Source organism: Mytilus californianus, unplaced genomic scaffold (genome assembly GCF_021869535.1).
Source record: "Mytilus californianus isolate M0D057914Y unplaced genomic scaffold, xbMytCali1.0.p SCAF_5, whole genome shotgun sequence".
NCBI classification, from domain to species: Eukaryota; Metazoa; Mollusca; class Bivalvia; order Mytilida; family Mytilidae; genus Mytilus; species Mytilus californianus.
This window is the reverse complement of record NW_026262701.1, coordinates 81,012,581-81,034,763: the sequence shown is the minus strand read 5'-3', so window position 1 is coordinate 81,034,763 and position 22,183 is coordinate 81,012,581. Positions and strand designations below refer to the sequence as shown.

Genomic DNA, 22,183 nt, shown 5'->3' with positions numbered 1-22,183 from the left:
ACATAAGCAATGAATGTCTTCTATTGGGTAGAAGGAATTTAGATTGAAAGCTGTAAAATATCTTGGCGAGCGAAGTACAGTCGTAAAAAAGTATGAGGATAGTTGATCACACCACATCATCTTATTTGTATATGGAAAGAAAACCGTGATTCACTTAAACACAGAAATTTTTTTTTCTAGTAAAGAAGTAAAAGATGAAAACACACATATCATTATATGTACTTCAATAATCATAGAACACATTATAATTGTACAAAAGTCATTAGACACCAGAACCACACGTGCACTCATAAACATCATTCTCATTCCGGAGGATTACATGCTTACTCTCAAATCAACATTCAGATACATGTAGCATCTATACTATTAAACGAGAAGACCTCATTTTGTGTGTCGCTTCTCTTCCTTCCACAATAAATTAATCATCATGCCTTTGTTTCCAATAGGTACCATGCATAGTCGCATTTGTCATCCTCGCTTATGATTATTCCGTTAGGGTTATTTTGGGAGAAAAACGACAATAAAGGCGTCCGGATATTGTTTCCGACATCGGTTGGACTTTTAAGTAATAGACTAGACTTCCGTTTAAAATTACACATAGTTTTCATGAATCTTCAAGTTCATAGGTGCTTGGGGGACAGGACATATCTTTTTTCGCTTTATCTGTATACTATGAACATACATATACTATAAATAAAGAGTACATTGTATTTGCTATTTACTATCAATTCCAAGTTTACCATCATTCATCAACGGCGGTCATATATTACATGCTTAACTAATTTTACTTTCTTTTTGGCTACTTATTATCAGAGACATATATATGTTTCTGTTATTATATGTTTATTTGATCCAACTTAAAAAAGGGGGAGGGCTAAAATAAATTGCTCTGCCACCAAGTACCTTTGACTTTTGATACATTTCCTTAAATTATCCAGTCATAAAATCTTTTACACAAATTCACCCTACAACAGTTTTCATACTTTCAACCAAGCTCTAAATGCCCGCGATTTCTAGTTCTAGTTAGACTGATTTTAGAAGTATTTTTTCAACTACATGTTTTGATATGATTTCATTTCTACAAATGGATGCTCAATAGTTTTTATCTTTATTCCTTTTTACAAATTCTTATTTTCGCTTGGACTCATAAATGTTTTTAAACGATTATATGTATCTCAAATATTTTGACATTTATGAGGGGGGTAGGACCTTTATCGGGACTTCGGGATAGGGTGTTTTTAAGCTCGGGATTTCGGGATTGATCCTTTCGGGATCCGGGAATTCTTTTTTCAAATTTCGGGATGTCGGGATTTAAATTTCTTTAAATTCTGGACCTCGGGATTTCATGTTTTTAAGCCCGGGATTTCGGGATCAGGACCCCTCCGACCCTCCTCATTTATCTTATTCAACTATATGACGAATAATAATTTGATTCTTTTATGTTGCCAATGCACATTTTTGTAGTATTTTTCACAAGTAAATATCAAAAATCACTCTTTACAAAGAACTGGCAAAATAACAAATTCACTATATTGCCGGCGCCGGCAAAATAGTCATTGCTATCGAAATATTCTATTTTGCTTGCTTTAATGAAGATATTTTAATCAAAGACGACAAAATAGCATATTTTCTATTTTGCCTGCGGATGCAAAATAGCCACTGCCTAGTTTAAAAAACTCAAAAATTTGACTGAATACTCATTCTCAGTTGTCCATTGTGGACGATTTCATTTAGTGATTTAGCTATATTCAATTAAATCTATACGAATTTTGCAAAGTTTTAAAAGTACAAATACTTTTATTATTTTATGATTCGTGTTCTCGTTAAAGGGGCATTAGCTACGAGATATAGAAAAAAAAAGTAGATTTATTTTTGTTCAATCATTAATGAAAGTAAAATAATGAAATAATAATTCGCTTTTAGCAGCCAGTTTGGTTCAGTTTTGTCAAAATAAGCAAAGAAACATCGCTAATGAATTATTCACTTGCAAGTGGATAATTCGACCTTGTTAAATCCGTATTCATGTGAAGTTCAATTGAACCCCTTAGCTAGAGATGGGTTACGCATGAACTAGGCGTGTTCAAGGATTAAAAGAAAAAGTATGTCAACATTGGAAGTGAAATAAGGGTAAACCATTTGGTTGACTGATTCGATCTACAAAAACTCATTCTTATACAGGTAAAAATGATTATTAACATATTACTTTAACCTGTAATATCAAATCAAACAGACCTAGAAAAATCCAATTGCACGAGTTTGCTATCTATTTTTATATCTTTGTTTATGTTTATATCGGGTAAGATGACCGTCGGCAGTCTTCAGATGGTCACCTCGATGGTTAATTAGATGGCGTCTAGACTAAAATACACACAAAATGCTGATACATAATATCGAGTCTATGCATCGTAAATTGTTTATTTTATACTTTTTTTTCATTTGGATATACGTTTTAGTATGTTATAAGTCGAATATTAGAATTTGAGTCAAATCGGTGAACATGAATTTGACGGCTAATGCCCCTTTAAGTTTTAAACTGAAATTATTTTTAAAGGTTTTCACAATTGTCAATTTATTCTTAATTAGCTTTTATCTTGTAATCTTACCTAGTCTTGCTCGTGGTTAAAGTGTCCCGATATTCCACATACAACTATCATTCTTATCTCGTAAAAAGTTCGAGTGTACTTTATTATTTTTATTATCATTTGGTCAAATTTAACAGATTCATGCCTTAATCCGTATGAAAAAAAGCAGATGTGTGATATTATTGCAAAGAAGACAACTTTCAACCAGATACCGAATGACGTGCATGGATTCATTTTAAAACTAATAGAAATCCATGAATATCAGTTTTTTTATTTGGCGTTGATTGTTACGATATAAGTGTATGTAAGCTGCGTCCATCCAAGTAATGGATTATCTATAACTATAATTAATATACAAGATCAATTATTTTCGTCTATGTATAAAAAGGAGATATGGTATGATTGCCAATGAGACAACTCTCCACAATGTTTGTTTTCTTTAAAATGAAATGAATTGTGAACTATTTCTCGTGGATATGTTATATCATGGAAGTAAAAATATAATACTTCCATGGTTATATTAACCTGTAAAAATGTGTTAAGAGTTTTCAAAAAGTTTGCTTAGTTGCAAAAAGTACGATATAAACAAATAGGTTTCAAAAAGAAGAGCAAGAGGAATACTGAGATAAACGTCAATGTCACAGGTACCTAACAATGATAACATTAATATTCTATTCTTCAACTACACTCTGCTCACTGCCACTTTCATCCATGGCATGTGGGATAAATGCTTCAAGAGAAGCTCCTCAATTCTGGACTCCATGTGTGATGTCCAGATTATGTCTTGTATACCCTAGATATCAAAGTCTAGAGGTAATGTGCGCAAATTAACATGTTCTCGTCCGGAATATGCATTTGACTTGCCGCCGGACGTTAAACAGTCATCCATCATCATGAGACAAACAACTCATGTAGTAAAATGGTGTGTGTATTTGATATTCAACATTCTTTTTTTTTCTTTTTTCCCAAAAAGTGAAGTAAATATCTTCTCAAAAGATTTTAAAAACTTTAATCAATTTATTTAATTATGTTAAAAGTCATTATCGTACTGTAACTTTAGAGGAGATCTGATTGATAGTTGTTTGACGAACGTCCAGTGGCAAATACTTCATGCATATTTATGACGGAGAGCAATTTAGAGAATCTATTTCAAACAGGAAACAAGAAACTGCATGTGTTATCATTGAACATAAGAGAAAATTCTCCAAAAGGAGGGGGGTGGGGGCAATAAAGAATCATTAGACCAATAAAATCATACAACACCATGAACATATAGAGGCGACAAAAAAAACAGCAATACAAAAAGATAAAAACAAGTAACTACAAATTGAACACGAACTTCGGGCCACCACAAGAAACGAAAAAATCAGAAATATAAAGATATATCATAGATAATTTATTCATAGTAAGCAGCCATTTTTTGTTGGTCGCTTGTGACATAGTCTCACTCAAATTTAAAAGAGACCACCAAAAAGGGACAAAATAAACAATTGCTCCTTGTATGCATGCTGACCAATTATGCACGCTATCCCGCGTGAATATCAGATATGTATTTGAAGTCACCCAAGCTATATGATTGTGTCGGATAGTTTTGTTTCATCTTTATTTCAGTTTTCATTGAAAACAAATATTTCTTCTGGTTGAATGTCACGGACAGTATACACCATGCCCTCTCATGGCGTCGTAATTTTTATTTTAATTAAAGAAATATTGAAAAGCTTATTTAACCACTGTGCAATATGATATCAAAATTCTCAAGTGGCTTCTTCTTATGTCCTACGATTTTCTATGTATGTTTTTGTTCATAGTTCTGTAATTTATTTACACCATCCATAGTAATTATTTAAAATGTTAACTTGGCATGCCATACATGATAGAAAATGCGGACGTGAAAGAAAGCACTTCATCAAAGCGTCAACATGAGATTACATTCCGCGGAGGTTACATTTCGACAATTTCGTCTTTAAAATACAAAATACATGTATCTAAAATGAAATTTGTATTAAATTTTTATGTTGACACCCATATCGATCTGCTGGATGAGTAGAATTTTACGGAAAAAAAACTACGACTCTAATTTAAACTGTCATATTTTTGTTTGCATAGCACAGACCGGGATAATTATTACAAAATAACGTGGAAATGAACTTTAAAATAATTTTCAAATTCATAATTTTTATTTCGAACAATTTGTCTTGTTTTCTAATAAAAACAGTTATGAGGACGTATCTATCCGTGTTTAAAAACCTCGCCGGATCGGCGGTTAACGAAGCTTCGCTAAAAACAAAGACTTGTTATTCCATTTTCTTCTTTTTTTTGTTATGAAAAAGAAAATAATAAATTATAGAATTTATTCTATTTAAAGCAATTGTACAAAATCTTGGTACAGTTATTTCGTCACAGAATCTATCGTACCTCGGAAATGGCGGCGTTGAATCAGGATTTGCTTGTTAGCAAAAGTTAAATTTTCGATGTGGCCACAGGCCTCGACCACGCTAAATAATGTTGCAAACTGAGTCAAAGTGTCAAACAATCAAAATAAGAGTAAAATTACTTTGGTCGAGGCCTGTGGCCAATGCGAAATTTAACCAGGAAGTGTGAAATTCTTAAAGAATTTGGACATTTTGAGCGTTCCGGTTTGATTCCGGGTATTACGTCACATTAATGACGTCACAAAAATATGATTTTATACTATAAAAACAAATAACGATATACGTAGATATGTTTTAGCTATAAAGGATCCACCTTATTACTCTTTTATTTTTTGTCACCTCACAGGGCCAATATCGGCACTTCGTGGCCATACTCCTTTTAATTCACCAGGGGAAAGATGAAAACAAGCCTATTTTATATTCTTCAAAAATTTTGATCAGAAAGATTTGTATCAACACTGCCTTTAAAACACACAAACACACACACAAATTTATTTATTGAACAGTCCCTTACTTGACACTCAGTTACTAATATTGAGTAATATTATAGATTTATATTAAAACCATGATGCCAAAATATAAAGAAACTTAAATTTAGATACATAAACTTTATATTAAGGTAAAAAAAAATCATTAAGGATTACTTCATTTGATATTCACACAATTTTTTCCCCAGGTTGACCGCCAGGCAGCAACAATTCAGGAATTGGATACATCATTATCTGATGCTAAACAGCATGTTATTGTCTTAGAGGACCAAGTGGATTCTTCTAAGAATGAAAATGAAAAGTTAGATTTGAATTTGAACAGTTTAAAACAAAAATACAATCAGAGCATGAACGAACTTGCCCACTTAGATAATACTGTTAAAACATTGCAAGAAAAACTAGCGGAAAGTCGTAACAAAGAACTAGATAAGGATCAGAGAATTGACAGTCTGAAAACAGACATGGAGAATTTAGATAGAATGTATACCGATACTAAACACGAGGTGAAGAAATGTGAGGATGTGATCGAACAATTAACACAGGAATTCAGTACATCACAAGAGGACTTGTCCGTAGCTCAGGCTAGGATCCGAGAGAATGAGGACAATATTAGGAATCTCAAAGACAGAGTTCAAGATCTGACTGCAGAGGTAAGGATTTATATTTATAGCATGAGTATAGGAATAAGGAGGTGTGTTATGATTGCCAGTGAGATGAATAATCACCAGAGATCAAATGATGTAGACGTTAACAACTCTAGGTCTTGGTGCTGCCTTCAACATTAAGCAAAACCCATACCTTATAGTAACTAAAGGCCCCAACATGACAAAATGTACAAAAAAATAAACAAGATTAACCAACAGCCTAATTTATGATAAAACAAACAAAAAAAATCGATGCAATCTATGACAGACAATTTTATACAGGTTGACATGATGATAAAATTGAAGACCTATTATAGTTGATCTATGTATACATAAATTACTAAGATGTTAAAAGTATATTTGTAAACACATTGACACCTTTTTCCATGTTAACAGAATCTAAGTAAGATACTTTTCAAGTATCTCTGCTAAATAAAAGTATAATTATATTAACAGTTGTATAAAGTATATTATTAAGATATGATTATATTTACAGTTGTATAAAGGTATATAGTATTCAGAAACAAGATTTAATAGCATCATTTGACTAATTGTTTTGTTTTTACAGGCATTAAAGAATGAAGAAAGAGCAAAGAAATTAGAGAATGAACTTTTCACCTACCAAGGAGAACATAGTCATACAGATGTTGAGGTAAAGTGTCAGATCTGTCAACTGTCATATATATTTTGAAATAAATCACAAAGAAAGAAGAAATTCTTAACTACAAATGTACATATCTTTATTTTTTGTAGGAAGACTGTTTTACATAAAATAAGAATGTCATTAAAAATATCTCATTTGGCATGTTTGAAAAAAAATGAACTAAAGTTGCCAAATATTCTGTTCTATTCTAGTCTAGAATAATAATATTTTATCTTATCTTGAATCTGCTTCTTTATTATGGCAAGATTGGAAAAAAAATGTGTGTGATGAAATTTTAGAATTATTTTAATATATTTTTCAATTAAAGGTTAGTGATAAGCTTAATGAGAAATGCACAATATCCAGATTAAGTTGGAATTTGTTCTTCCAAAAAGAAAAAGGAAAAAAGTACAAAATGATACTCAATCTTTTTATCTTAAGACTGACTCTTATTTTAAGATGTATGCTCATATATTTCAGTATCTGGAGAAAGAAGACAGAATTGCCCATTTAGAATTAGAACTTGAAGAAACAAGATCTGAACTTGGTGCTAAGCTCCGTCAAATTTCGGACCATCAAGATCAAATCAATGACCTCAGAGTGGAGCTTGCTTCAGTTCGAGAACAGAAAAATAGTGCCATGAAAGAGGTAAGTTGTGTAATCAATTTTGTAAATACCCATATTACTAATGGACAATTGAATCATACAAGGCAAATTGCAAAATGAGAATTTACTTTAAAAAGGCTTATTTTTACTACCTCACAATTTTTTGTTAGCTAATTTCTAATGTTGCACAAGTTTCTCTATGTTTTTTTTTCCGTTTACCTGTTATGTCTGTTTTGTGTTGCCATTAGATTTTAATTTCTACACAGTTCATATGACATCTCCCACTGTTACTCACACCTGTGAGTCTTATTATGACTCCTTATATTGTTGCCAAAATTAATTGTCAAATCTGCATATTTTGAGGGTTTAAGATCCTATTTTAAAGAATATATAGATTCTCCTTTTTGACAAAATAGGGTTGTTGGAACAAATGGAATGTCTTTAAAATTATTTGCACATGATTTTAGCAGGACATAGTGTATAAGCCTTTGTTAGTTCTTGTTTAGTTGTATCTAACAAAATGTCTTTATTTCAGATTGACAGATTAGAACAAAGTATTCAGCAACTTCAGTTGAATCTTGCCAGCTCTCATCAACGTCATAAACATGATACTAATAACATGTCAGAACAGTTATCTTCTCTTGAATCTGCCCTTCACCAGACCCAGGCTAGAGGTCAGGCCTTAGAACAGGAACTTAACCGTCGAGAAGATCAACTGAAGCAGAACGAGGCCGATATTAAATCATGTAGAGATGATATCGTAAACAAGATGGAGGAGGTAAGCAAACTTTAGATTATTTTTGTCGAGCCTTCGACTTTTGTCGAAAAAGCGAGACATAGCGATCCTACATTCCGTCGGCGTCGGTGTCGTCGGCGTCGGTGTCGTCGTCGTCGTCGGCGGCGTCCACAAATATTCACTCTGTGGTTAAAGTTTTTGAAATTTTAATAACTTTCTTAAACTATCCTGGATGTCTACCAAACTTTGACAGAAGCTTGTTTATGATCATAAGATAATATTCAAAAGTAAATTTTGTAAAAAAAAAATTCCATTTTTTCCGTATTTTACTTATAAATGGACTTAGTTTTTCTGCCAGGAAACATTACATTCACTCTGTGGTTAAAGTTTTTGAAATTTTAATAACTTTCTTAAACTATCCTGGATTTTTACCAAACTTGGAGAGAAGCTTGTTTATGATCATAAGATAGTATCCAGAAGTAAATTTTGTAAAAAAAAATTCCATTTTTTCCGTATTTTACTTATAAATGGACTTAGTTTTTCTGCCAGTTAACATTACATTCACTCTGTGGTTAAAGTTTTTAAAATTTTAACAACTTTCTTAAACTATTCTGGATTTGTACCAAACTTGGACAGAAGCTTGTTTATGATTAAAAGCTAGTATCTAGAAGGAAATTTTGTTAAAATTTTGTTCCATTTTTTCCATATTTTACTTATAAATGGATTTAGTTTTTCTTCCAGTTAACATTACATACAGTCTGCAGTTTAAGTTTTTAAAACATTTATTAGATTCATAAACTATCCTGGATTTTTACCAAACTTGGACAGAAGCTACTTACAATCAAAAGATAGTATAGAGAGGAATATTTCTATTAATTTTTTTCCTCATTTTTGTTGAGCCTGTGATTAACAGCAAAAGTAGGCGAGACACTGGGTTCCGCGGAACCCTTACGAATTTTTTAATAGATTTTATCTTGAGGCTAATTCAAGGCTATAAGTTTATTTTCAGTTTAAGGTACTTTGTGGTCACATCAAGTTGAAAGCAGATTTATTGGCAAGGAGGTTAGGGATTATTTTGGTAAAAAATTGTAGCATCACAGTATTTTCTATTGATAATAGTTTTTATGTCCATTGCCAAGAATGTGATTGCTATAAGTTGGTTTTAAATGAGTTTGTTGATCCATGTTCATTAATATATGGTTATTAACAACATTAATCAATATATTTGTATACATGTATGGACCCAATATCCCATTTTTTCATATGTTTTTTTCATACAAGTTAAATAAGTTGACTGTTTATTGAGCAAATCAGAGTAATTGTCCCACAGTTGCAATGAGATTTAAAGTCTGAGACGTATTATTAATTTGAAACATAGAATACTTTATAAATATGCTTATATACTGTTGCAAAATTAGATTCTTAATGGAGATACAAATTGTCCTTTTCAACTTGCAATATTCTCAGTTACATTTTGTTTAATTGAACTTACTAAATTTTTACACATTTTTATTGTGTTCGTGTTACTAACTACTCATATGAAAGAAATTTCTAAAAGTTAAAGAAGTAATTTTCTGTTCAGATTTACTTGTGAGAAATCTCAATCTTTTCCACAAGATTTTCTACTTCTTCTGAGAGATTTTTCTTTAGCTATTACAATCATTTATTCATTGAATTAGAATTGTCTTGTCTTCCATTTTGTATATACTAGTTAAGATCTCTTTCAGCAACTCTTTAAGTGGTCCTTAGGTGGTCTGTTGCAAGGCTGAATTTCTGTCCCTATCCTATATACCCTCATTCTCCACAGGCATTCCAAATTTCCTGTCAATCATCCTGATCATTCCCTTATTGTAGGACCTATCTTTTGTATTTATTGTTTTAGATTTGTTCTCGTCCTGAACATGCATGATAATATCCACTGGGCATTAAGTAAACAACAACAAAAATGATAGAAAAAATATCAATATATTTGAATTTAAATTTGTGTCTGAAAGATCAGATCTGGTAATAGGATGCTATTTAAATGTAAAAAGAAAATGATTTTTTTTTAAAAATCAACATTGTTTGATAAGAAGGGAGGTAAGTCTGTTATGTCTGTGGTCATTTAAGGGAAATAACTCTAATGTATTTTACTATTGATTTGAATGCAAGTATAAACATGCCATGAACCATGATAAAAGTTTTCCCTCTTCCTGGAACTTGTAGTAACATGCTACCTAATTGTCAATGGCTATTTAAAATGACCTGCTGGTTTACTATAGATAACTCGAAATAATAATATTTAAAATCACTGTGTGGAATAGTTCAAGTGAAATTCTATCATTTGTGTATTTAAACTTAGAATATTGAAAATTAAAACTAAAATGGATATTGTCCTTATTTCCATATAACAAATAGAATAAATAACGTATTTATTATAATTATTCATATTAATATAATAGTTTATATAAGTTATATAATAGTTAGAATTATTAAATGTTGGTTAAAAGTTGTATTAAATATTGTTATTTAAGTTTGTCAGTTTTTCTGTCCTTGTACCTTATATGATGTATATTGGAGGCTAAATTTTCCTTGTTCAAATATTTTACCTGTAACAGAGTTTAATCCAATTTACCCAGTGTATATGAACATTAAGTTTTCAGAATATACCCTGCAGTATTGTACAATTTTTATTCTATATTCTTCATGCCATAATTAGGTTCAGTTCAACAGTGAGCTATTAAATTCTACCCATAGATCAGTAGAGTGAATCCCTAGGTGGCAGATAAAGGATATCCTCATCCAAATTAGTTGGGTTATAATACAGAAAGTCAGGGCCCAAAACATAAGAAGCCTTAAAGAAGATAACACATAAGCGCCCCTTTTTTAGATTGGAAAAAAAGAGAAGGGCAAATGTTACTGCTGTTAAAAGTAAAACTGTCCTTCATGTCCTGTCCAACCTCCTTGAAATCTTTTTTCATTTTGTGTTCATTTTATATCACCTATTCAATGTATATCACATAGATATTGCCATTTTGTGCTGCTGGGGTGTAAAGGGCCAATACTAAATCAATTATTAATTTCATATTTCTGAGTGTTAATTTTATTGGTCTAAAGCAGCAGTTTACACCTGAGGGTGGAAATGAAGTTTTGACACTTCGAACTAACTGACCAGTCTTTATAAATTGCAAAGAAACAACATTTCTGTATTCAATAAATTTCATCTTTCTTGATACCCTTGGTTCAATTTGACAAGCTGGGAAAACTTCCCCATTTTAAATGAACCATTAACGAAAATTATTTGACATGTGACACAAAAACAATATGAGATATATATCACTATAATTAAAAATGTAAAATAAACAAAATACATGGGAAATTTTAATTTTATAATGGTTTAATTATGAGAATTAATAAGTTTATAACACCATAAGTAATGAGATTAGTACGACATCACAATGTCCCAATAGTCATTACATTTTATTTAATTCAGTATGAGCCAAACTGCCATGTAGGTGTCTAAAATTTAAATGTTACAAGAATTTATTGACTTCCCATATCAAGGTGTCTGATTTATACGAAATGTTTGCCATCGTTAAAACCTCAAATCTTCAAACATTGCAGTATATTGTATACAGTTGGTATTAAAGTTTAAGTGTTTGATTTTAGCAACTTGGGAGTTGTTTGATCTTTAAGAGAAATTGCATATTTTATAGGTCCTGAAATTCGAATTTTATAAGGCTTAAGTATGATTTATATATTTGTTCAAGTTTAAACCTGGACTGTTTTTCAATAGAATATGACAAACTTAAAATCTTGCCTATAATCTACAACCCCCCCCTGCAAAAAATAAAATAAAAATAAAAACTTAATATTTAAAGTTTGGAAGACTGTCATATGAATGTTAAAGGCAGTCATAAAATAAGATATACAGTAAATGTAATTGTATTTTGAAAAACTTTAAACTGTATTTGAGTACATTTTGAAAGACATTTTATAATTCATTATGAACCAGTTACAATAAATTTTCATTTATATGACTTATAGCTTTTAGCTAAATTGTTAAAGATTGACTTAATAACTTAGAAAAATGAGTTCTGTTCTCAAAGCCATTATCAATTTTGATTTTAAATAACATTAAATTACTGTAACTCTGATTTTTAGAAATTTAATTGTATGTGCCTATTTCACTGAATATGAAAAGTTGACCGTGAATATTAGCATTAATAACGATGATTTGAAATTAATGTAACAGAACGGTAACATTTAAATGGAAATTAAAATTCCAGGTCTTTTCTCACTTACGATAATCTTTGTTTGGACGTGTTTGTTAAACTACAGAACCATCTTTAAGTTTGTGAATAGCTCTTTTATAGTTGCCGTAAAATTACAACCTTCCTTTTGGAAGGTCGTCAATAACTTGTATAGAAAATGTTATTCATGTATTATGATAAGTAAAAATTCATCGGGGGTCTTTAAAGATTGTATTGGTGTATATCAGATTTGCCCTTTGCCGTTCTTTTATTCATGTGAGTGCTCTGATATGTGACATACAGATCAGATACCATTGATTTCTGTTGTAACTGTTGCATCTTTTGTTACTGGGATTAGTACGATTGCATCGCTATCTACAATAGATTCTATTTAGTGTTGACTTGTAAGAAGAATTGATAGTCTATGGTTCTCATGATAGGTAAAAAGAATACTACAGCATCAAGTATTGTACTTCTTTAGGAGGATTTTATGTTTATTCATCGGTGAAGAGGAATTGCAAATTATCAATATTGATGGCATTTTAAGCCGTAAAGTTTTAAGTGAATCGGCTTGACAAACTCTTATTCTATGGGATGGTAGATTATGAAATTGAAAATGTCAGAATTTAATGTGCTGGATTAAAGTAGAGCTCAAACTATTCCTGTGATAACCTTTTTGTCATCGAATTTTTTAATATTGATTTATCTGTCCGTGCCTGATGTTTGAAGTCAGTACTGCAGGAATCCAGGTTAATTCTACAATAATATTTGCAAGGACAGAGATATGATATTTAAAGCTTTTTGTAAATAGTATCGATAGGCTAAAATCGACATTACATTCTGAAAAAAAAATCAATTGATTAAAATCATTTTTGTATACTCGCTGTGAAAGGAAATTAAATGTTCAAATTTGAATTGGAAGTGAAACTGTTTTCATAACCTTTTATAGAAGTTATAGGAAATACACCCAGTTCCTAGCAGTCTTTTTAATTGTTATTTAAGGAATTAATATAACAGTACCTGTAAACAGAAGTTAAATCACAATTACTTTAACAGTTTACAATTTGAACACTAAGTACGTGTTGACATTTTTTATTAACAAGCTATAGGTGTTAGTGTTACCTGACTTGATCAGGTAAAAAAAAAATTAGATGACAGTTGTCATGCATCAGTGACCTCGCTGGATTAATATTGAAGTTCCATACTGGGCGATTTAACATTTTATTTGTGTGCAGGAGTACATGTATTAATTTCATCATTGGAAAGTAATTTAAAAAAAAAAAAAAAAAGCAAATGTGTCTATTTTTTACTAGCAAATGCATATGAACAAATTTTCTAATATGTGGGCTAGAAATGTGCTAATTAAAACACAATTTGGTATGAGTTGAATTAGCAGTATGAAAGTTCATAAATGAAATTATAGATGCAAAATGACGATTTGCTAAAATAGAATTTTGCTTTAAAAATATGGTGAACACTTGAAAAGAGTACTTTGAGTGTATAAAGTAGAGAAAATGGCTTACCCTTACCCAACAGCTTTAGATAGGATGGACAGAAGGTATGGTATTCTGTCTGATAGTGTCCATCATGATTCTAGTGGATTAAACTTTGGCATGGAAATGACTATAAGAGAATATGAAAATGCACTTTTACAGATTGAGAAACATGAGGCTAACATTAAAGATCTGAGGCTAGAGAATAATCATCTACAGTCTTCAAAACAGAGAGCTGAAAATCAGGTAAGACGTTTTATAATTGATGATGTTTTATTTGAAAAGAAAGTGTTTTTACTACTTTTTGAATTTGCTAACCAATTTCTGGCTTAACACCTGCTGTAACATGGGATTATGCATGTGTAACTATACTTTATAATTCTGTCTTACTTTTATTCCCAGACAATTTCGTGAGAGAAATCGCCACTGTTAATTGAGTTTCTAATTGATTTCTCTTTTATTCATTAATATACTACTGATATAAGATATCGGTACTATTGGTCCTGATATTCCTAGGCTTGATCATGCATACTATAATCATCCTTGGTACCATACATATGACACTATTGTGATCATCAAAATTTATAGCATTACTTGAGAATATAGACTTCAAATTTCTATTTCCTAATTTATTCATTTATTCAGTTACAGGTAGTTACCTAATTTCTTGGTCCATTTTAAGATTTTCTGTACCATATAGTTTCTTGGGGTGCGTTTGAAATGCAAAGTCACTGTACATTAATCAGTACTTCAAATATTAACATATAAAGAACAACTGAATCAAAAACACAATATCTTTGTATATGTAATTTTAATGTGAAGTAAATTTTCACTCCTTAAAATAAATATTGGCCATAAATGCCATGTTCAAATTAAAAATTTCTTAAGATATTTCAAGTCAATAGAAAAGCATATCAGTTTGTATTAAGGATTAAAAAAGATAAGAGACATGCTGAAGAAAGGGGTTATAAAGCATGTGTTTTGTCAAGTGATCAAAGTTGTTATAATCATGATAGATAGTACCTTTATTATGAGTGATATAATGTATAAATAGGCTTACATAGAATTGACGGCAATGTTATAAACTGTGATAAATACACTTTCACCTGGGGACAAATATGTTCATTGTTGTCAAAAATTTATTTCATTTAATTTTATTCATTTTGTTAAACGTTTATGAATAAAATTAATCTTGTTAAATGTTGAGAAACACAATTGCTGTATTATATATGTATTGGAATCCTAGTAAAATAAATGATGTTTTTTTTTTTAGTTTTGTAAATTTGGTCTAGTTTTTATTGAGAACTTTCATAATAAGATGATTTTAATACTTTAATATGTTTGGTAAACTGTTCTTAACTGTCATCATGAAGCTTTAACAAGTTCTAGACTAGATAAATTAGAAAATTTCTGTCTTTTTTTTTCACAGAACAAAAAAATTTATTTGAAAAGGGGTGATTGTTGGGATTTTTCAGAAATTTTTATTAGGCTGTATATAAATACAATTTAAAATGAAATTATAATAAAAAGGTAATTAATTGTTTCTGGTAAAAAAAAGAAAATTAATCAAAGTTTGTACTATTTGTAGGTATCAGAACTACAACAAGAGGTGGACCATGTAAAGAATGACCTCTCAGAAGCTAGAGCTCAGTACAAAGATTGTGCACAAGAGGTAAATACAATGATGGTTCTTCTATCATATTGTCTGAGATGTATTACAAGTTGTAATAGGATTAAAAAGACAACAGTTATCCAGTTTTACTTTACATATTTTTTGAACTTTGCAGTTTAAATCACAGAAGTTTTATTTCAGACACTTTAAACTGGTATTTAATTCTAAAATAGGAAACAGTTTTTTGTAAAGTATAATTGAAAGATAAGTTTTTTTCTGTGTTAAGAATAGATTTTTTAGATATCTGTTGAAAAACTTCAATCTTCAGAGAGATAAAATCACGTTAAAAAAATTCATATCTTGTTATCACATGTTTTATGTTAACAAATTGATCAGAAAATGATAACATACTTTGAAATTGATCTGAAAATGATAGCATGCTTTGAAATTGACAGAAAATTACTGAAATTAATCGTTATTTAAAATAGAACTAGAATTGATTATTTTTAATTACAACACATTTAGAACACCAATAGATTTAAAGGGTTGTTCAAACAAATTTGTTTCATGAATAATTGATGTAAAAACGACATCAAGGGCAGACAAGAAACCTAAATCTGTATGTATCTTCTTGGGTCAGATAGTTATCATCAATGTATTGGGAAAAAAAAAGACCCACACAAAGTGTTAAAATGTAATATCAAAACTAAGAATGTAAGAAAGTATGAACTTTTAGTGTTGATTGAAAAAAAAAAATCATAGTAAAATTTCATTGTAAAAATCACAATACATTGGTAAATTAAATCAACATAGGGTTAAGTTTATAGGAGTGGGAGAGAATTTGAGTACATAAGGTACCGTACTTTGACTTAAGTCGCAAGTATTCTGTTTTAATCAATACCAAATCAATGAAAAGTTTAGCTCAATATAAATATGATATTGCTCCTTAAGCTTGACCACAGAAAGTCAAGCAAACAACAATCTTCAACTATAATCTCAATTGAATAATGCTACACAAAGACAACAACATCGTAGATTACTGCAAGGAAATTCTTTATTATGATCTACATGTAGACCATAATAAAGAGTTTCCTTGCAGTAATCTACGATGTTGTTGTCTTTGTGTAGCATTATTTTCCTGAGGTTTTAAGACAACAGCAGCATACTTCCGGGTATCCATCCTGATTACTCTCTACCAGCTTGTACCGCTAGAAGGTGTTGGTTCACTCGATGCATCTTTAATCTCAATTGTTTAATCCTTATTTTGTAATTCATATTTTAGTTTTTGTACACTAAGCTATATAGTGTGCTTCAGTAATGCCAGGCTCCATGAAATTTTATTATTCATGTTTTTAACCATATGATGATCATATTTTTAACTGATTAAGTATATATTGATATATTCAGTTGGCACATCATGAGGAGAAGTTGATGTTGATGGAACAATCGCTTCAGACTACTCAAGACCAACTAAGTCAACGTGTGACCGAGGTCGTCCGTCATGAACAGGTCAACAGGAAGTTACAGATGGAAGTTAAGACGTTACGGGAACGTAGTACAAGTTTCGAAGAGGAAATCATTGAACAGAAAACCATTATTGATAAATTACGTAAAGACATGGTGAAGGTCAAAGAGGAGCATCATGCTACTGTCCAAGAGGGAATGGCATATAAACAACAGGCTCATAAGTTAGAGGTGGAATTGGAGGGATCCAGGGAACAAGAGAAAATGTTATCAGAACAGGTATGTTTACTCTTTAGTTTTTTAAACATTTTTAATTGAATAGGGTGCAATTATATTCAATAGTATATTGAAGAAGGATAAGGGTTGAATACTGTGGATTCATGTATTTTTCATGTCCTTGGTAATGGAACCTGTATACCTAAGGAGTGCAAATGCACTGAGAGAAAACAAAAGTTCAAAGTATTGACATCAAGGGAATGCAGTTATGGATTCTAAACAGTACAAAACTTGAATTGTAAATTAAATATGAAATCTATGTATAAAGAGATTATGCATTTTACTATATTTCATATATTGTATTTCTTTATTGGTTTAAAACAGAAGGCAATATAAAAATGGATTTAGACATTACTAAGTATTCTCACATCAGAATTAAGAGGTGCTGAATTTTTTGCATACATGTACATTAGAAAAACATTTGACTGGTTGGAAAAATTGCCCCTACATTGTAATTTGGGTACAACTGTATGATGCATATGATATTGACCGAAAATAAATGTTCTACTTTTATTATCCTTCGTAGGTTGAACAGCAAGATCAGATTTTAACACAGTTACAACAGGAATTGAGAGCTGAACGAGAACGTCACCAAGAAACTGCCAGGCAATATAATCAGGCCAAGAAAATCAATTCTGATCTACAGGAGGATATCGATAACTATAACAAATCAGTACAGGACCTCACTAATCATGTAAGTCAGATTTCAAAATATAAAATTATTTTTTGTGCAGCAACCATTCAGAACATGAATTATGGAATTGTTACAGCATAAAACACTTAGGTGTTAACCATTGTCCATGAATTTGTCAATTTTAGATTAAAGAACTGTATTTAAGCAAACATTTCTGGAGGACATTCATGTTAATCTGAGAACTTGTACTAAACATGCATGTGATATTTGGAACTGAAAATTAAGCGATCAATATTCAATGTTAATCTAAGTCTGGCTGTTTCATTTGAGGACACCTTTAGGGATTCAGATTAGATATTCCAGTTTCAATGAAAGCTGGTTAACACAGGAATGGTTCATACTGTAAGATTTGCATTTTATTTTCATTACGCAGTGAATATTACCATAGTGATGAGCTAATACTGTTTGTATTCCTGATTATTATCTCATAAATACAATATATGTTTATATGATGATTTGGCTTATACTTGATTTTCCCTGGTTAAAGACACAGGCCATTTTAAGAAGGAAAGTTAAAAATAAAAATACAAAAAGAGTTAAAAAATTTCTTTTTAAAAGATGTGACCATTTCACAAAAATGAAATAACAGACTTCCATTGTATATATGAATGAATATTTTATATTTTGAATTACAGATTAAAGAAAAAGATGATTTAATCAGCAAGCTTCGAGGGGAAATTGAGTCATTACAGCAGAGACAAAGGGCATTAAAGGAGGAGTTGGCAGAGAGGGAAGGACAGCTGAGGGTAGCTAAGATGAACTTGCAGACAGCTCAGAAACAAAGTCATCACCATGCACAAGAGGTTGGGGTCAAAATCTAGAAGACAGTGAATTTAAAAATTTGTTTATATACTTAATTGATTGATTGATGGGTGCTTAACATCAAGCAGTAAATATGCATATTCAGGATAATAACATGCTTAGGACATTGTTTTAAAAAAACAAGGATTTAAATTTGAAAGAAAGCTTAATTGCATCATAATGATACATTAGTTACAAAGAAAAACAATCCCTGACCTTTTAGGTTGCAGCTGATTAAGGGATACCAATTATCATTGGTCTTTGCTGTTGTATTTATTGCTTTGCCAATCAATTTCAAGGTGTATCAGCAGCTGTATTTGAAAAAGGTTGATGATAATGGAGTTAAAAAATAACAAACAAACAAACAAGTATTTGAAAAGTTTTAACTGATTCCCTGAATAGAATTTTTCTGTAGCAATAAAAAATCAGTGAGTGGTTGAGTAACAGCAATATTGTATGAATGTGGTACACATGGTGAAACTTTGTTATACACATGTATTGTCTTATACCTATCTGCTCTAATACTTGATAATTTTCCATTAAGGTGGTACCCAACACCTTGACTAATATTAATTTGGCTCGTTTAATTTTCATAAAATTTTGACAAAAAGTTTACTTTGACCCTTTGACAAAAATATAAAAATTTCAAAAAATTTGAACCAACCACTTTATCAGAAAAATTTCATTGGTTATATAGCAGTTTGACAAACACTAATTTTGATCATTGAGAAGCTTAATATTTCCTTAACAATACAACGTAATTAAAACGTTTAGCTGATTTTTACAGAGTTATCTCCCTGTAGTGTTAGGTACCACCTTAAAGTGATTCTTATTTATGAATTACAGATTGAGAGATACGAAGAAACATTGGCACAGATTCAGGCGGAATATGAGAAAACACAAGAACAGTATAGGAGGGCACATGCTGATGTAAGTTATCATAGTTAAAAAACATACATTTCTTAACTTCCTTTAAGGAGATTCTTTGTACAAGAGTATACTTTTGTCTGTCTATCTTCCTTATTTTAACATTTTGTATGATTACGGAAGGATTGCTTTGACCAAATCTAATGATTTTGTATGATCTTGAGATGAAAAAATAATAAACGCTCTCCAATTTTGTAGGTTTTCGATTTTTGTTCCAGATTATTTCATAGAAAAAATGTTGCTTTTAAAATTTTGTGCAGAGGTTTTCTTTCACTGAATGTCATTTCTTTTTTAAATGCTGTTAGGACTGATATAGTTGAGCTCACTTTTGATTTAAGCTATTTTGAATTTTGCCTTCCAAGAGTTATGGAACTTTTATAAAAATAAGTTATTTGCTTTATGCCTTTCATGTAAAATACTTAAAAGATTTACATGATGTAAGGATTGATGATAAAATAAGATTCTTTTAAGAAAGAAGGGTTGTTTACGTTTTGTTTCAGATTAGTGTATTATCGCTCTCAGAACACAGCAGGTGAATTTTGTTAAACAATGCTTCTTGTCTACAAAATTCCAAAAATAAAGATTTTCAATTAAAATGTCTAGCAGTAAGAATTATGTAATCTAATACTATTTAGTATAAAATGAAGAAATGCTTGTTGACTATTTCTGTGCTTTTAATTTTCACAGTTAATGGACCAGGAACAGAGAACACATGACCTCAAAGTTCAATTAACCACAGTTCAAGGTCATCACAAGGAATCTATGGATCAGTTGTCAGAGAATTCCAGACAGTTGGCAACACTCAAAACTGATCTTCACAAATCTCAGCAACAAAATATGGCAATCACAGAAGAGGTATTATTGATAACCAGTTTAAGATAATTCTGTAAAAATGATTAATCATTATGTTAATGAACTTTAGGCATACATATCAATCCTGCTTAATGATATATTGGTTTCCAATGATTTTTTTACATGTATAATATTTAGGTGCTTATAACTGTCATCTTTCAAACTCTGCATAAGAACAAAATGAAATTTTCAGCATAGAAAGGAAATGAGTTTATTGATTATTGATTCTGTTAGCATTGAATCCTTTTCTAAAATCCAAGCTATGATGTAATATAACAGTAATTTCCTCTGCATCAATAAATTTAAATCTTACAATTTATGGACTTTCTCGTTACAGCTCCGTGAATATGAAGAAAAGATGAGATCAATGACAAATGAGCTGAGAAAACTTCAGGAAATTAACCGAGCATCTGAAGATGAGGTAACTTTAATCAATAATTAGAGCTTCTTAAATTCTTATGTCACTGATTTGGAGAAACCAAGCCTGTTTTCAAATAAAGGTCATAAGATTTATAACCAGTTGTAGATTAAGTTAGTTAAGGATTTAAGACTGCACGTAAGTCATAGATCTTTACAAAAAAAAATGCAAAGAGAAATGTCCTTTTTGATAAATTATCCTGTAAATTGTAAAAGTCATATGCTACATTTTATTTTGTGTTTCCCTTTAATAAATGCAACTTTATTAACAGAATTATAAAGCACAAATCTTAGAAAACTGCAGTAATTTCATTGTAACATTGGTGTTAATTTGCAGTGTGAAATAAAGCTTGAATCCATATATATGCAGAAAGAGTTGAATTGCTTGTATTCTTAAATTCTAATCATCTATTTCTACACAGCTTCAGAACATGGATATGAAACTTTCGGAAACTCAACAGGAGCTGTTGAATAGTCAAGATAAACATAGGCAGAGTCTACAGGAGTTCTCTGCCAAGGAGGAGGAGTTAGTGGTGTATAAAGTGGAACTTAGTAATATACAGGAGAAATATAAAGCTAAGTTAGATGAGGTTAGTTATAAATCTTATAAAAAAAATAATCTTTGAATTGTTTAATGCAGATGTGTTTTGAAATCCAGTATGGGTTTTCTAACACTAACAAAAACAATTTTTTTCCATTACTTTTATAATTTCTTGTGCAAATTTAAGTATTCATTAGAAAAATAAAATTAACCAATTTACCTCAGATTTGATGAGAATATCATAAGTTGTTTTCAGTCTTTTTTCAGTGATCTGACCAGTGCTATACAAATTTTGTATTACAGAGTGAAAATATGAGGAACCAACTAGAGTTAATGAACCACAACTACAGGAGTGCAAATGATGAAATCCAAGGCCTGCGAGTTGCCCTTGAAGAATCAAGGTCAAATGGAGACAGACTTCACAAGGAAAGTGAACTAGTTGTTCAGAATGTGAATACCTGGGTTCAGGAACAAAAGTAAGTATTCCTGTATAAGGGGGAAGTATCAAAACAATCTGACTTGTCACTGAGAGTTTTCCTTGTCATGTGCAACTTGGCATGTGCCACTGGTGGAGCAAGAACTGCTTACCCTTTCAGAGCACCTGGATTCACATGTGGTATTTGGTGGGATTTGTGTTGCTAAATGTGTAATTTTATTGATGTTTATTTTTTTTTTGGTCATTGTTTTGTCTGTCTTTCATCAATTTATGGTTTTTGGTTGCCCCTTGGTACCTTCTTACATTT

General features: G+C 30.8%; 1 protein-coding gene across 21 annotated transcripts in view; it reads left to right on the top strand.

Annotated features, from left to right (window-relative positions):
- The window catches only part of LOC127703151 (early endosome antigen 1-like), a 93,570-nt gene that overhangs the window by 62,919 nt on the left and 8,468 nt on the right, over positions 1-22,183 (top strand). For all 21 annotated transcript variants that reach the window (XM_052207658.1, XM_052207661.1, XM_052207664.1 and 18 more), the window contains 14 exons: positions 5,691-6,152; positions 6,715-6,798; positions 7,270-7,437; positions 7,931-8,173; positions 14,019-14,102; positions 15,445-15,528; positions 16,876-17,211; positions 17,735-17,902; positions 18,538-18,705; positions 19,550-19,633; positions 20,318-20,485; positions 20,820-20,903; positions 21,322-21,489; positions 21,744-21,916. In XM_052207658.1, coding sequence (XP_052063618.1) covers positions 5,691-6,152; positions 6,715-6,798; positions 7,270-7,437; positions 7,931-8,173; positions 14,019-14,102; positions 15,445-15,528; positions 16,876-17,211; positions 17,735-17,902; positions 18,538-18,705; positions 19,550-19,633; positions 20,318-20,485; positions 20,820-20,903; positions 21,322-21,489; positions 21,744-21,916 — 2,474 coding nt within the window. The remainder of the gene's footprint in view (positions 1-5,690; positions 6,153-6,714; positions 6,799-7,269; positions 7,438-7,930; positions 8,174-14,018; positions 14,103-15,444; positions 15,529-16,875; positions 17,212-17,734; positions 17,903-18,537; positions 18,706-19,549; positions 19,634-20,317; positions 20,486-20,819; positions 20,904-21,321; positions 21,490-21,743; positions 21,917-22,183) is intronic.